Here is a 17,083-nt window from a genome sequence, read left to right on the forward strand (position 1 = left end):
CTACTGCCACCCGCTGCCGCTGCCATCCATCGCTGCCCGCTGTGGCGGCCTCTGCAGTCACGGCCTGCTGTAAGGGACACTGGCTGCCCTTTGCATAAAATGGCAGCTACGGCTTCTTTTAGGGCAGGGAAGTTGCAGCCACCATCTTCGCAAAGGGCAGCCTAGATTCCCTTGAGGCATGCTATAGCGGAGGAGGCCACTGCAGCAAGCAGTACTGGACAGTGACTGCGGAGCCCGCCATGGCACAGGCCTCTGTGGATGATGGTGGTGGCAGCGGTGGCAGTGGTGCACACTGGGGCAGCCAAGGTAGGGAGGCAGCAGGGATAGTGTCTATTTTTAGACAGCTTCTGGCTGTCTAACCCCCCCCCCAATGAAGTGATGAATAAATTTATGCTTTGTCGGTTCATGGGGAGGAGATTCATGCTTCGTCAACTTTGACAGATCGCGAAGCTCGACGACATGCCAAACTGGTGATTCGTCCCCATCTCTAATTGTAATCCATGCAAAATCTGGGCCATTTCATCTTATTGGCTGCAGAGTACCCATTTGTCCAAGTGGTCAAAGCAATTTGAACCGCCTTGTCCAAGCTGGCAGCAATTCCCATCATTCCTGACCAGTTTGGCCAGTGAACCATGGAGTTCTAGTCCAGTACACTTGAAAGGTGTCAGATTATGGATGGCAGTGTTAGATCATTACAAATCTGAGAAAGGCAGAGCATTATTTGCATAAAATAACATAATTTATATGTGTGGGCTTTGGCCATAAATTTAGGTGACTGGTAGGTATAATGTTAGATATCATCTTAGCACTGCAGCTCTGGAAGGGAGCCTAAGGATCACTGTGTGCAGCCCCTGTCAAGGAATCCAACCTCTGTCTCCACAGCCAGATACCGTATTTTCCCGTTCATAAGACTTCCCCGTGTATAACATGCCCCCCAATTTTGACTCTTTTAAGCCCGAATGGCCAAATCAGCAGGCAGCCTCTGGGCCTGCGTATTCTCCAGAGGGCGGCCAGGGGACGCCTTTCCTCCCCTCCCCAAATATAGGCAGGGCTCCCCGCCTGGGCTTCCTGTGCTGTGCTCCATCCCGCTTGCTCACTCTCCTGTGGCGCCAGAGTTGCGGTCAATGGGCAGCAGCAATTTCACACCAAGGGGTGGCCGGACACAGCTCCTCTTTCGCCTCTGCCTCCTCCTTCTCCTGCTGTCACCGCCAAATCACCACCTCCAGCGCCACTCGCGGGCTCCCTTCGGGCGAGGGACAAAGTGGCAGCGTGAACTTGAGCTGAGTCCCGGCAGTGAGTGGCGCTGCGCCCTGGACCAGGTGGGCAATGGCAGTGACAGCGGCATGGCTCGTGTGCCCACAGAGAGGGCTCTGCATGCCAGCTATGGCACGTGTGCCATAGGTTCAACTTACTTCCATGCATAAGATGAACCTCAATTTTTTTACTCTTAACTATTTTAGGAAAAAGTAGCATCTTATACATGGAAAAATACAGTACCTAGACCACTGAGCCATCAACCATATGTATCCTAATGTTTTCTGTTGTGCCCAGTGTAGGAACGTTCCCATGGAACTAGCCTGGGCATCTGGGCAACAAGACTCAGCTATATTTATTTATTTTTTTTAAAAAAATTTATCCTGACTTTCTGCACAAAAAGGACCCACCGTGGCTATCGAACCTGCTAGGGAGGCTGGGCATTACATTGGCTGAAATCCTGTCCATAATGTAAGCCGAAGCATAACTGTCTATCTGGTCCTCCATTTTAAACTAAGTGCCACTGCTGCAAGTTCTTGTGGAGCGGGCGGGCTGGCTGCACACTGGCCTGGTGAGCGTGTGGGTGCGCTCCTGGAGAATCACGGCCACAGTGGTTTGTTGACAAGGAAGGAAGAGACAGAAAGTTATGCTTGGGTTTACGCCTCAAAGCAGGATTTCAGCTACACTTCTGTTTTGCAGTATATTAAAGTTTTACTTCCCCAGTTTTATTGATTCTTAGCTTTTGTACACCTCTGAAAGGGATAGTTGATGGGAGGTATAGGAATATTTCTGATAAAATAAAAACACTACCCCTGCCTTTTTTGGAAAGTCATACTGCACCACGCATTAAATGCACACTATGCACACTATGCAGCTGACATATTTTCTGTGTTATGGATGAACCTATGAGGTCTGGATCTTGACTGGGGTTTCATAATGTAGACAATTTTCAGGACAAAAATATCTGATATATTTATTAATTGTACTATGGTCCTTCTGTAAGTTTACGAACATGCGCACACACACACACACACACACACACACACACACACACACACACACACACACACACACACAGTCTCTCCAATACTTGTATGTTGTTCTCCAAGTTCTCCTGACACTCTGTAATGACAAATGAACACTAAACAATTAAAACCAAAATAAAATTCCAGCTACACCAGTGGAGGTATTGTCATATATTTTCACCACTGCAGGGTTGAGAGGAGAATTAGGAGAAGCAGCAGCTGAAGGAAGGGGAGAGGTGTTAACTTTCTTACTTATACAGAGTCATCCCAGTTTGGATGGGCAACTTGTATGCTTTTTTTTTAAGAAGAAGAAGGAAGGAAAGGAGGAGACCGTCAGCATGCTACATCTTTCATGTATTTTGTTGTCTTGTGTGTTATGGCTTCAAGTGAATACACTTTGCAAGTTTATTTATTTTATTTATTTAATTTATATCCCACTTATCTAGACTGAAGTCTACTCTGGGCAGCTAACAGCAAATTCACAAAACAATTTCATAAAAACAATAGCCGGATAACAACAACACAATATGATACAAGATAGCAAAAATAAATTAAATAATGACAGGAGGGAAGGCCTGCCTAAAGAGCCAGGTCTTGAGCTTGCTCTTAAAAATACCCAGCAAGGGGGCCAGGCTGTTCCAGAGACAAGGGGCCACTGCTGAGAAGGCCCGGTTTCTTGTTCTTTCTCTCTGGGCCTCCCTCGGCATTAGGCCCCTCAATCGCCCCTCCTGACTAGAAAGAGCGATACAGGTAGATATAGGTGGGAGAAGGCGTTTCGCCAGATATTGAGGTCCTAAAGCCTTTAGGGCTTTTGAATGTCATCATTAATACTTTGAAATCAATGTGGAAACAAATGGGCAGCCAATGTAGGGCAGCCAGAGTAGGGGTGATATATTAATGTTTTCTCACCCCAGTAAGAAGTCTGGCCACCACGTTCTGCACCATTTGTAATTTCTGCATCAGTCTCAAAGGCAGCCCCACGTAGAGCGCATTACAGTAGTCTAATCTTGAGACTACAAGCGCATGGACCAGAGTGGTGAGCACCCCACCATCAAGATAGGGATGCAGCTGGGCAATCCGCCTAAGATGGAAGTAGGTGGTGCGGACCACTGACACTACCTGTGTTTCTATGGTAAGCACTGGATCTAGATGGACCCCCAGGCTGCGAACCTCAGTCTTAGTGGTGAGAGTCACCTCCCCCCAAAAAAGCGAGGGAGTTTCCCAGACCACCAAGATCTCCGTCTTGTCCGGGTTTGGGTTAAACAAATATCTAGAATGGCTAGTGATGTTGCTAAGTATTGGTCAGTTAATGTCTGTCTTCAGAAGAGGTAGCTGTGTTAGTCTGTGCTAGCATATCAGCACAGACTAAAAGAAAAATTAAAACAATAAGACAAATTCATTGTGGCACCTTAAATACTTGTATATTTTAGTGTACGTTTTCCTGGACAAGTGAACTTCCTCAGACATATGAGACCTTTATGTCTTTCAACAGAGCAGGAAACAGCAAAATAATTGCTAATATTTGAATAACTGACATACTGTAACTTACACGGCACATTTGTTTAAATGATGTCTTTTTGTGATATTTGTAGTTCCCTTAATGCCCTTCATCTATCTGGATATACATTAAGATTGCGATCCTATGCCTGCCTACCTGGAACGAAGCCCCCTTCGTTCACTCCTGTGGGAATTACTTTTGAGCAAACATGTACAAAATTGCAAGATTACTCTCACTCTCGAAGTGTCCGTCTGCCACTAGGGCCAGGACTGCTGCTACTGTTCCAATCAGAAAGCTGAGTAGTGGTCCAGATTCTTTATGTATCAAGTGGTAGATTCCCGGAAGCTTTCCAGTTAGATGCTTGCAATAGCCAAAGGGGAAAATAATGAAGGCTGAGAACTGTGGAAATATTTTGACAGTGCACTTCTTTTCTTTTCCCAGATTATAACACGAGCGAACAGAAACAGGCATGTAAAAAACATGAACTCTATGTGAGCTTCCGAGACCTGGGGTGGCAGGTAAGAGGAGCAAAATTATGGGGGTGGGGGTGGGGTGATGAGTTATCATCATTGGCCAAAATCCTGTTCACTTATTTAATTGTGAAAGGGCAGTTATGTGGCTTCCCCCAAGGATCTCTCCTTCCTATGACCCAACAAACCAGTTGGAAACCAGCTGGGCATGAGCCAGTTACAGCAGTGGTCTCCAACCTTGGGCCTCCAGATGTTCTTGGACTTCAACTCCCAGAAATCCTGGCCAGCAGAGGTGGTGGTGAAGGCTTCTGGGAGTTGTAGTCCAAGGACATCTGAAGGCCCAAGGTTGGGGACCACTGAGTTACAGGACTAACCACATGAAGGAGCTGGAGGAGAAAATCCATGCGGGATTTTCTTGATAGGATTTTGGCTATTATCGTTAAAATCATTTTAAGGGATGAAAGCCCCTCAGTTATTACTAGTTTTTAGAATTGAGGGGAATCGAATTATAGAAGTTAATATTTACAACACATATTGAATTAGATGTTTAACTTCATCCCAAATGATTTTAACAGTTTCAGCAAACTACTTTTTAAAAGGGAGCAATTAGTTTCCATGTAATTCTCATATACTGCATTAGTGCCGCTCCATGGCTCAGTGCTTAATATCCTGACTGATATGTCAGGAATTAAAGACAGAAATCACTACAGAGAAAGATGAAGGGTGTTGGATCTCAATCTGTCAGCAATGTTCTTTGTTATTTTAATCTTATTTATTTCTTTAATAACATTAATACTCTTGCCGTGAATATTTCTAGTAATTTGGTGGTTCAGACATGCTATTAAAACAGTAAAAAGAATGCACCAAGCAAAAAACAAAACAAAACAAAAGCACAAGAAAATAAAACAAGTGAAAAAAGCTAAAAGCAAGACAATAGCAAAGTGAACAGAAAATTCAGGCAGTATTTTTTTTTCTGATTTCCTGGAAGGAGGGAAAGATTTTTAATTGGTGCTGAAAACTCCATGCGTTGTAGATACCAGATGTTATAATGGGTGGAACACTAGGAAAGAAAATTAGTTGGTTAACATTGATAGGCTGGAGTTACCTACAGAACAGACTCTGAAAATAAATGGAGTATGTTGACAGATTTGTGTGGGAAAAGATGGTTTTTGAGGTACCCAGATCCCAATCTATCTTTGTGCTTTAAAAATAAGCACCAGTGCATCGAACTGTGTCTGGAAACAAACTGCAGCCAGTTGTAATTTAATACAGTTTTGCGATCTTAGCTCCTTAACTTATGTGCTTTGTCTGTTCTTCCTCCTGTTAAGTGTTCGGCGATTAAGCTGAGTTTTAGGACTTCTTTTGCTGCCTATATTTTCCAGCACGATCCCACCTCATGTGTTTATCTTGCATCTCTTTTCTTGTTTAAGCAGACAATAATGTTATTTTCTTGGCTCTTTCTGTTCCCATTCTATACATGCATCTGCTATTTTTATTAGGGTTTCTCACATATTGTTCCATTTTAATGCAACATCACTATATTCCGTGTGTGTGTGTGTGTTGTAATTCAGTGCATTTTTATTTAATGTCTGCTGGACCGTTAAACACATCTACTTTTGTTTACCTCATGTTAGACCGGGACCAGGCCAGATGTGACAGCATCTACATAATTAATTGCGTGATTGACTTTTTAAAAGTGTATACATGGAGGTGGCGGAGCTATTTATTTATACTTAATGTGCCTTTTAAATAACAGAGACATAACCAAGGTAAATTGAGCAGATGACATGAGAGGATATTTCAGTTCTTTTGCAGAGTCAGCATGTGCTTAAAGTAGGTTTTATAAGAGGTGCAGCCTCACTAAGGTAGAGGTGGACTACCACAAGGTTCAAATGGTGCCTCGTGCCTCCTGCTGGTGCCTCCCACTATGTTTCAGATGCTGAGGTAACAAACACGTGAATGGGAGGAGAGTATGTTTGGTTGCCTACAGGCCAGTGCCTGGTAAGGTAGTCTTCACAGTAAAATTGAAACTACATCCGAAACTGATCTTTGGGGGTGGAATTATTGCTGTGAATAACTACTTCTTAAAAGTAATTTTCCAAGGTCCTATTGCTGATGTTTAACTACTACTGTAATTTTGTGAACAGGGGGTGTCATCTGGTTTAATCTCTTTATCGTGTGCCCTCAAGTCTCTGACTTATGGGGATCCAATGAGTGACTGGCCTGCAAAATGTTCTGTTATTAATATTCCACTCAGCACTTGCAGATTCAAGGTTACACTGTTGATTCCTTGAGGAGGCAACCCACCTCATATGGGAGCTTCCTCTTTTCCTTCTGCATTCAGGTTTTCCTGGTCCTATTGTCTTTTTTCAGTGAGTGTTATCTTGCCTTGATATGCCCACAGTACGGCATCCTCAGTTTCATCATGTTTGCCTCTAGAAAGATTGGTTCTTAGTTTGATGGAGTCCTCTTTGTGTTCTTCAGGGAAGTGTATGACTGTGCATTTGTTATTACTGGTGGTGGGAGGAGGGGTGGGAGCAGTCAAAAAGAAGTGTTTGCAGAGGAAAAGCACCAGCCAAGTGAGAGAACGCTTACACAGCTCTCCCTGCCCACTGCTTTCTCCTTGGAACCAAGACCCTGCCCTTCCATTTTGCAGCTCTTCAATAGTGATTGTCTTTCTCCAGTGGAGATCTGCTGCTGAATATTTGGAGCTGAAACTTACAGGCTTACTGAGACACAAAGAGTGCTGTAGGTTTATAAAGCTGCAGATCCTTTCAAAGCAAAGGGGAAGTTCACTTTGGGAGGGGATAGAAACCCAATAAATTTAACAGGTTTATATTTCCCTGCAAAAATATCAATTTCACACCCTTTGACTCCAAAAACAGACTTTGTGGTAGCTTACAATAAGAGCTGAAAGCATAGTTAGATGGATAAACTTTGTTATGATCAATGACCAGTATCCAAAATACAGATACATAAAATATGCAAGCATATTAATGTTGCAGAGAAATCACTGAAACAGTCAAATGAGATTTGAAATGAATCCCATGCTTAAATTCTGAACACTACTCACAAAACAAAATTAGCCAATATGCATAAGCCTAGTGGTGAGAGCAGCTCATGCTATGATGTTCAGATATTCACATTAGTTAAGAATTTCCCTCTCCCACTCATGGGCTATCTCTAATGTCTGTTTCTGGCCTGAGGCTGGCACTGGGACACACATTTGCAAATTTCTGGGATTTATAGTATGTTTCAGCAACAAACAAACAAAAACACTGAAATCATGTGTTTGAAAAATGTCTGTGAACAAAAATGCATATATATTTGAAAAAAATGCAGAAAAGCATGCTTTAGTCAATGCGGAAAATAAAATGCATACAGAAAAGGAAATGCATTCAAAATGTGCACTTTAATAAAAATTACCATCTCCACACAAGAAGTTGAGGTTGTTCATAATTTTGTGTACCTTTGCTCAACAATCTCTGACACCCTCTCTCTAGATGTCAAGCTGGATAAATGCATTGACAAAACAGCTACCATGTTCTCTAGACTCACAAAGAGAGTATGGCTTAATAAGAAGCTGACAGCATATACCAAGATCCAGGTCTATAGAGCCTGTGTCCTGAGCACACTCCTGTACTGCAGTGAGTCCTGGACCCTTTGTGCATGGCAGGAGAGGAAGCTGAACACCTTCCATATGTGTTGCCTCCGACAGATTTTTGGTATCACCTGGCAGGACAAAGTTCCAAATAGAGTAGTCCTAGAACAAGCTGGAATTTTTAGCATGTATACATTACTGAAACAGTGACATCTACGTTGGCTTGGGCATGTTACGATAATGGCTGATGGTCGGATTCCAAAAGTCTCCTGTATGGAGAATTAGTGCAGGGAAATCACCCCAGAGGGAGACCATAGCTGCGATAGAAGGATATCTGCAAGTGGGATCTGAAGGCCTTAGGAATAGACCTCAACAGATGAGAAACCTTGACATCTGAGCATTCAGCCTGGAGGCAGGCAGTGCATCATGGCCTCTCCCAATTTGAAGAGACCCTTGTCCAGCAGGCCAAGGCAAAGAGGCAGTCCCAAAACCAGCAAAATCAGGGAGCTGGACAGGGGACAGATTGCATTTTTTCTTTAGTGTGGAAGGGATTGTCACTCTTGTATTAGCCTTCTCAGCCACACTAGACTCTATTCCAAGACCTCTGTACAGAGCACATTACCATTGTTTCTCGAGCCTGAAGGATACCTACTGAATAAAAATGAATGCAAATGCACATATTTCTGTCTCCAAAGGGGGGAGGAGCAGTTATATGATAGGATATAAAACTGGAATGGATCAGAATGCCTGTGGGATTACCAGAACACAACACAAGATAAACTGATGTTTAGTCATTGTTTAGTTCACACATGTTTATGTGCTGACCTTTACTTTCTCTATGTTTCTTTCTCCCTCTCTATTTGACTGGGTGGAGTTCAGTTTTCAGTGACCTTGATTTTCTGCTACCCACCCCTACTCTTAAACTAGGGATAATTTACATTAGAAATACTGATGACCCATTGATATTCTTTCTTTCTTTCTCTTTCTTTCTTTCTTTCTTTCTTTCTTTCTTTCTTTCTTTCTTTCTTTCTTTCTTTCTTTCTTTCTTTCTTTCTTTCTTTCTTTCTTTCTTTCTTTTTCAGGATTGGATTATTGCTCCAGAGGGTTATGCTGCATTTTATTGTGATGGAGAATGCTCATTTCCTCTCAACGCTCATATGAATGCTACGAATCATGCGATAGTTCAGACTCTGGTACGTATGCATCCCCAAAAGCCCACCATTAAGTTGGTTTGTGACCAGTTGCATCGACAGAACAAACGCACAGATATCTGGAATTTTAGCTTTGGGAAAATAGGACCTTCTGTATAAAGAAAGAAAAATGATAAACGTGGACATTCTGGGGTGCCATTGATTTTCCACCTTTTCCTTTCCTTTCTTTTCTTTCTTTCTTTCTTTTTCTTTCTTTCTTTCTTTCTTTCTTTCTTTCTTTCTTTCTTTCTTTCTTTCTTTCTTTCTTTCTTTCTTTCTTTCTTTCTTTCTTTCTTTCTTTCTTTCTTTCTTTCTTTCTTTCTTTTCTTTTCTTTTCTTTTTTGGATAGACCCTTTCTCTCCATGGCAGTTTAACAATACAAAGGCAAGAACATATCCAGGCATAGACATATTCCAGAAATAGAACTATTCTGTACTAATGGTTCACTTCAAGAAGAAGCAAAAACAAAGAATTTAATTTTTTAAAAAAGACCGTAAATAGTCTTGAACCAATAAGTGACCTCAACACATTCTTTTATTTCCTCAGCTATACTTACTGGATCAAACTGTATGCCCAGTCGTGTGACACAGCAAGTAGGAGCTTTGTGGCTCTAAAATGTTCTTTACCCAGCACTCATCTGTAAACTCCATAATATGGAGCAGGCAGGATACAATCATTCACTTAGTTTGCATGACAGTTTTGAGGTTCAAGAGGTAATACCGGGGCCCTGTATCATCTTATGAGGACACACAAAACTTTTACTTAATTGGCTGCCCTCACCTATCCAGCAGTTCAGGCCGCTGAGAAATATAAAATAATCGAAGAATTCCCAACTATTTATGACTTACAACAGAACCCATTTCTTTTTATGAGGGAGAGCTTAGATAACTTTATAATACGGGCAAGATATGTCTTGAGTTGGAGCAACTAGGAATTAATTCCCCAGTATATGTTGTAGTAGAAAAATAACAGTATATGTCTTTCAGAAATCAGAGTTTACAGGCATTATAGGTGCTTCCAGAGGGACCATTCCTCGCTCTACACTATCATTGCTGTTTCGCTGTAAGCTGTGAATGAGAATAGCAACAATTTCCACACATGGTGTATATTAATACATTATCTCACTTTGCAGACATAACATAGAATCTACATCAATTTCTCTTGTCAGACAGGAAATTAAGTATCACTTTAGCTAACACTCTAAGAAATAAAATGGATGAATGAGTTTGCTATTTTCATATAGGCACAATGTTGCAAACAATACACAGATTTGCACAACCCGATTATTTCCATAGAGGTTTGTAAGTTTCTAGGATTCACTTGAATTTATGCCATTTTTGAAAGATGCACTTTATGTGTTATGCCTGTGCCCCCATTTCACCCCTCATCCTCAGCACAGGATCAGAATTCTCCTAGCTGACTCCTACATAGCCTTGGAATGGACTTGAATTTTCGGAGTTGGCAATTTATAAGCCGGTGGATCGCTTTGGTCCAAAGTATTCCTTCTGAAATTGTAGTCCTTGTTAAACATATCTAATCAACCACAGTAAAATTTTTAATCAACTAGAATAATATGAGCATGAGGTAATAATACCATATGGTTGTAAACACCTAATATCGCAAATGCACAGGTTCCCATTTTAACCTATAAGCAAGCTGAACGTATGTGTTACAAGCTGAGAGAAGGCGTGCTCTGAGTACATTAGTTTTATAACTTTGGAGGCATCCCGTCCTGGGAAATATTAGTATTCTTTCCTCCATCTTCGGTATATAATGGCTGATAAATTATCAAATGAATTTTATCCTTTCCAGCGGCTCCAATAGCAGACACTAAACAATAAAAATGGCAAAACCTATTCTCAACCTTTTTCTTTGCAGGTATTAAACAAACATGTTTAAACCATTATTAAGTTGTGGGGTGTATGTGTTTTTAGCTATTTATGATGGTTCCGAAAGGATCTCTTTCATGGTAAATGATCTCTTTGTGGTAGCAGTTACATAAAAGCTGTTTCCCCGATCGCCTCTTTTTTGTGTTCTCTGGCAAAGACAGAAGGTTTATATCACTGCTGGGCAGATGCCTGTAACAGAGTTTTAACAGTCTTACCAAACAAATGAAACTTATTACTGCTACAGCTTTTATGCACGCTTTAATAATCTTTTGCCTTTTCTATTACTGCTCCTTCCTCCATGGCCTTCTCACTTTCCTGCATGTGCAGAATATTATTTCTAACTTGCTTTCAAGTACAAAGACCCCAATTTCCCTCTTCTCCAGTGTTTTCACTACATTCCTGTTCTTTTCAGGAAGCTGTTAAACACTGTAACCCTTATGATCATCCGAATCTTCTTCTTCTTCTTCTTCTTCTTCTTCTTCTTCTTCTTCTTCTTCTTCTTCTTCTTCTTCTTCTTCTTCTTCTTCTTCTTCTTCCTTCTCTTCCTCCCCCCCAGATTCCTCCCTGCTTCTTCCAGTATCTAGGAGTGTGGCCCTAAATACTGAAATGTAGTATTTCCTCAAGATAGTTCTCATAAGGATTCCCACAAGGAGAGTACCAAAATACAGATAGATGTGCCAGTCCATATCTGTGTATGTTTGTGTCTATACACAAAGTGCACAACAGCATATTGTTCCTGGGGAAAACTGACCTGCTCTCCTAAAATTGTGAGATTTTCTGCAAAGCTCACAGAGGACAGGGAGGTTGCGAATTAAGTGGGAGTCCCTATTAGTCCAAGAAACTCAGCACTGCAATCCTGTGATACCACTGGTAAAATTCATGGAGTATCATGATCTGTCCTCATACTAATGGTAGGAATTATATCAGGCCAAAGGAGCCTGTGTGGTGTAAGTGGGTAGAATGACAGATTGAGACTCAAAATATCTGGATTCGGATCCCTGGTCATCCATGGAAACTCACTGAATGGAACTAATAAAACCACTCCTTAAATATCTCATACACTTGGAAGCCCTATTAAGATCACTGTAAATTTAATGTAACTTGATGGCACAGAACAAACAAACAAAATAACGGATGATGATTTATTCCAGGCCATGCACCTTGAATATGGCTGAGCAAGGACTGGATTCCAGGTCCCCATTTGGTCAGCTGTCCCATAGCTACTGCATAACATTATATAACCCAAGAGATTTAAACAAGTGTTTACTATATTAACAGGTTGTTCTGGCTATTATTTTAAAAGCTGGAGTCCACACAATCATTTGCTTGAAGTGTTACCCTTTGTAACGTTATTCATAGCTGACAAAATGGGCTTCTAGTCCATGAAAGCTTAAGCCACAGTTGCCAGAATCCTGTTGCTTAGTGAGGCATACTACAGCAGGCCCATTGATTCAATGAGGATTTGGCAAGTTAACTCCCCTCTAAGTCAGATTGATTCAAATGGGCCTAGTCTAGTTGAGACTTACTTTAGCATAGTAAGTTGCAGTTAAAGTCCACTTGAATGAATGTAATTTATAAAGGAGGTGACTCACCAAATCTTCATTGATTCTTCTCTAGTGTGATTTAGTAAGCTAAGCAACAGGATTTGGGCCACTAAATATATTAGCCTTTAAAGAACCACATGACTATCTTTTGCTACTGTCTTAATTTTATTAGTAATATATTTTTGTACCATGCTCTTTTTAGAATATCATGAAACAAAATAATTTTAGCAGTGTACTTGTCAGTAGAAGTAGACAATTTATGTGTTATTGCTAGAAATAATTATATGAGTGAAAGCAAACATTTTCTTCTTTTCTTCCTTCTCTCTCCACTGTTCCAGGTCCATCTGATGTTCCCTGATCATGTTCCTAAGCCGTGCTGTGCCCCCACCAAGTTGAATGCAATCTCTGTCCTCTACTTTGATGACAGTTCAAATGTGATTTTGAAAAAATACAGAAACATGGTGGTCCGATCATGTGGCTGCCACTAGAATCAGTTTGTAAATCAGAAGATCTTCAAGACCAAGAATTTACTAGACCTGCACTCACACACACACAAATGGCCTCCCAGAGTTGTCTTTTTCATTTGTGAGCAGAGAAACTGGAACCATTTCACAGGATTCCTCCAAAAGAAGGAGAAATTACCGACAGTTCTTTTGGGATGGGGCTACTATTAGCAGCAACAGGGGCACAGTTTATTTCTCTGTTCCCCACCCTTATTTTAATCTACAAAAGCAAAAGTGCTGGTAGCCTGGCAACCATTTTGAATCGCCCACAGAGCCTCAGGCTTAGCATCATTCTGAGGCATGGGGAGGTGTGTGTGTGGAAATCTTAGCTGCCACCCCCCCCCCCCAAAAGTGGAAAATATTTGGAAATTGTTACCTTCTTTCTCTGGACTGAGAAGAAGAAACATTTTAGAATTTTCCTTAGAAATAATACTTTGGAGAAATTTCAGCTGTATTTTGAATTATGTAATATAAGTGAGAGATTGCATCCCCACTTTTAACTTTTTTTCAGAAAAGCAAAGAGACTCCTATCTCAGTGTATGCCATTTTGTATTTCATGTACAGTATTATGTACATAGTAGCTTTTATTTATTTAAAGATATATAGTTTCTTTTGTTTGGATGACATTTCAAATGCTTTATTAATATGGGTTTATCTTAGAGTCTAGTAGAACATTGAAGACAGATTTTCAGTTAATCACGCTGTGATTCATTTCATTTTTTTTCAAAATAAAGCCTTTGTATAGTGTTCTCTTTCTTTTTAAACTCAGAAACCCCAGAACTCCTGTGACTGTTTTATATTGTTAAAGGAAATTAAATACATTTGGCTACGTTGTGCCAATGAAAACTCTGGCCGGCTATTTATTTAGAAAAGGCACTGAGAAAGGGCTGGAAAAAGATTGCTTAGCTAAACACAATTGCCATTTTTAAAAGTTCTCCTCCACTAGATAAAGTAAGAAGTTAAATTGCATTTAAATAAATAAATGTTAGCTTAAAGGTAGAGGCTGAAAGATTGCACATAATGGTGAGAGCTGTTTTCTCTAGCATAATACGTGTAACTGTAGGAGCCATGCTCCTTTGCTTTGCTAGAGAGTTGCAGATTTTGCTGGAGGCAGGAAGCTTCTGGAGTTCTGTGGTAACCGCATATCGCCTGTGGGCCCAGAACTTTCCAAGTGAACCATTTGGGATGGGGAGGGATGGGGAATAACAGTACAACCTTCTTACCTCAGTAAGGAAAAGCAGTTGGTCTCTTATCTCAAACACTACTGCCATGGATTTTGTTTGCCTTTACAGAACAAGCCCATGAGCCAGCCTCCCTTCTGGATAAGAGTGTATGAAACGGAGCATAAAGAGAGCCTAACCATCTCAAACAGTTCTCACAGAGTATTATTTCAGTCTGCTTACCTCTTGGATCACTTAACTGGTCCATTGTCTGCATGCCTGCTCAGATGTAAGCCCTGCTTCATTCAATGGGGCCACCTCCCATACCGATGTATGTTGGAGTCAGCCGCATTGAAAACTAAGGGCCTTCGTTCTGAATAAACTTGTTTAGATTTACATTGCATATCCTTCCTTTTGGCATTATTTAAGAAGAAATATGCATGGGGGGAATGGCGATGTGGGAGAACTGCAGATGGTAGGAGAATAATGTGGTCAGCTGTATGTCATTTTTAAAAAAATATTTAATTTATCTCACTGCTGAATAATATCTGAAACAGATGTTATATTTTTTAATCTTCTAAAATCTGTTGCCGTACTAAAAACCATGTCTGGCAGAGATCTTTTTGAAGAAAAAAATGCATTTCTATTGCTTTTAACTATGTTTAACTTACCATAAAGCCTTAGTTAAACTGCAGTTCATGTACTGTAATGTCTATTAATACAGATATCTAGCTGAATTGCTGTTTTGAGGAGCATCTGAGGAATTATGAAAGTCTACTCCTGTAAAAGTCTGTGCCAATTAATGTGGGAAAGATTTTTAAAGGAAATGAATTTGTTTGTGATTTAGATAGGTCGAAGGTCATGGTGTTTGGGATGGGATTTATTTTAATTAAAGTTTGAAAAATGTATTTTTGGGTACATTAAATAATATATTTTTAAAATAAAGGTGTACCATTTTGAGTGTATGAAATTGAAGATTATATTATTCTTTGAAATGTTCTTTGAAATACAAGTCTATATTTTAAGATCTAATAAACCTGAAAACTGAACGTGTTCTCTGATGCCTTTCCTTTTTGGACTGTATTATATGGAAACATTCTGTTCACTTTAATCTGAATATGAATAGCCTATTATTATACACAGGACTGGATCCAAAGTTTTTCTTCCTTTCATAGAAGGAGCCTTCCATTCATAATGCAGGAGTTCCGGGAGCAAATGAACATTTTGATTTCTAAATAATTACCTTTTGGAAGTTTTTGGGTGGGGGGAGCGGGGCAGCATCAGCATCTTTTCAGGCTGAATGGGCTTTCTACAGATCCTTTGCGCACACAGAGAGAGAAGGTTAAACTTTATGAAGGGTCCCTAAACATTCTAGCATTCTAAGCCCATGCAAATTATATCAGCAGTGAAAATCTATTCTTCAACAAGGACAGACAAACCAAGTTCTTGCATGCATTACCAAGGCTATCTTTGCTTCTGTTTGGAAGGGTAGAAAACTGGCACAATGATTTTCACATGCCGAAAAGGCTTGTATTTCTATATACCACTGGGAATTCAGCTGCACATGCATCCAGGCATACCTCTTTCTCACAGTAGCTAATAAAACACTTTCCATGTGTCTGTCAATTTGAAAAATACTTGTATAACATTTCCTTACAAGTCAGTGGCCAGGGTGGTTACATTGCCATGCGAGATCTGTAAGAATGTTTTTTTGGGTCCACTTTTAATCAGGTTAAGCTTTCTAGCTCCTTAGAGACCATGGTGGATTCCTGTCCTAATTATATTCCCAAATATGCAACAAAGCACAGAGAAATAAAACACACTGTTTCAGAGCTTGCTGTACTTTTCAAATACTGCTCCTAATGTGTTTCAATTAATGTATCTTAAATCTCATCATTTTGTAACTAACATGGCAGCTTACTGCTTTGCCTACGGAGTATTAAATCTCCTATATTTCTTGAGGCAATCGATGTGGGACACTTGGCCCACTGTATGAAATTATTCAGCAAAGTAGAGCTCAAAGCAGCTTTTGATAGCTTTCTGTAGCTTCCTAGAATCTCATGAAAAGAGATGTTAAGTATATATCTTTGCCTTTGAAAGAAAAAAAGAAAAAAAAGCTTACAACTACACATGGGCTCTTTGCATCCATATACCTAGGGATATGAATATGAGGCCCTCTCCCCGGAATCGGCCACTCCACTCACCGGTTGCCGCACAGTGCTTGGATCCTTCGTCGTCGTCATTGCGCCAATTTGAGAAGGAGCCTGGCCACCACTTCTCCGCCTCCCTGCACAGCCGACCACTCCAGCGAAGAGGTGTGACAGGAAGTCTCCCTGCTCAGCTTGATGCGTGGTCAGCTGCGGAGGCAGGGAAGCAGTGGCCAAGCTCCTTCCGTGATTGTTGCAACCACAACCACAATGAAGCCAAGCACCTCGTGACATACTGTGAGTGGACCGGCTGGTTCTAGAGGGAGGGAATGGTGGGCCCCCATAGCACCTGCGGTGTCATGATTTGTATTTGTATCCCCAGGAATACTTGTCTGCTTACAACTCTAATACAATAGATCAAAAGTAGACGGTCATGTCCATTCTTACCTAAGATCAGTAGCTACTTTTTGGGGGACTATATCTCCCAGAATCCTGCACCCCACATGGAAGGTTTTAGTTAGTGCAATATTTAAGCCCGACATCCACTGTATAGTCTTTCACTTTTTCCTTGCTTTTTGAGGCAGTGAATTCTGGTGACAGGGAATACAAAAGTGTGGATGACATGGAAAAGGGTACTTGGTCCTGGGTCTCCAGTGACACAGACTTACACTTGATAATCTTTTAAAAACTCCTTTATTGCTGCCCTTCCGAATCTCAGACTTCTAATTTCTTGGCTGCAGTCTCCATGTGCTTTCTCTTATAGCCACCATTTTTCTTCTTTTCATTTGTTTTAATCAGAGAG

General features: G+C 40.8%; 1 protein-coding gene across 1 annotated transcript in view; it reads left to right on the plus strand.

Moving 5' to 3' along the window:
• BMP5 (bone morphogenetic protein 5) overlaps positions 1-15,183 on the plus strand; it is an 82,910-nt gene extending 67,727 nt beyond the window's left edge. Inside the window, exons 5-7 of the mRNA XM_020781800.3 lie at positions 4,219-4,295; positions 8,931-9,041; positions 12,810-15,183. Coding sequence (XP_020637459.1) covers positions 4,219-4,295; positions 8,931-9,041; positions 12,810-12,959 — 338 coding nt within the window. The 3' untranslated portion in view covers positions 12,960-15,183. The remainder of the gene's footprint in view (positions 1-4,218; positions 4,296-8,930; positions 9,042-12,809) is intronic.
• The last annotated feature ends 1,900 nt before the right edge of the window (positions 15,184-17,083 follow it).

This window comes from Pogona vitticeps, chromosome 1 (assembly GCF_051106095.1).
Source record: "Pogona vitticeps strain Pit_001003342236 chromosome 1, PviZW2.1, whole genome shotgun sequence".
Lineage (NCBI taxonomy): Eukaryota > Metazoa > Chordata > Lepidosauria > Squamata > Agamidae > Pogona > Pogona vitticeps.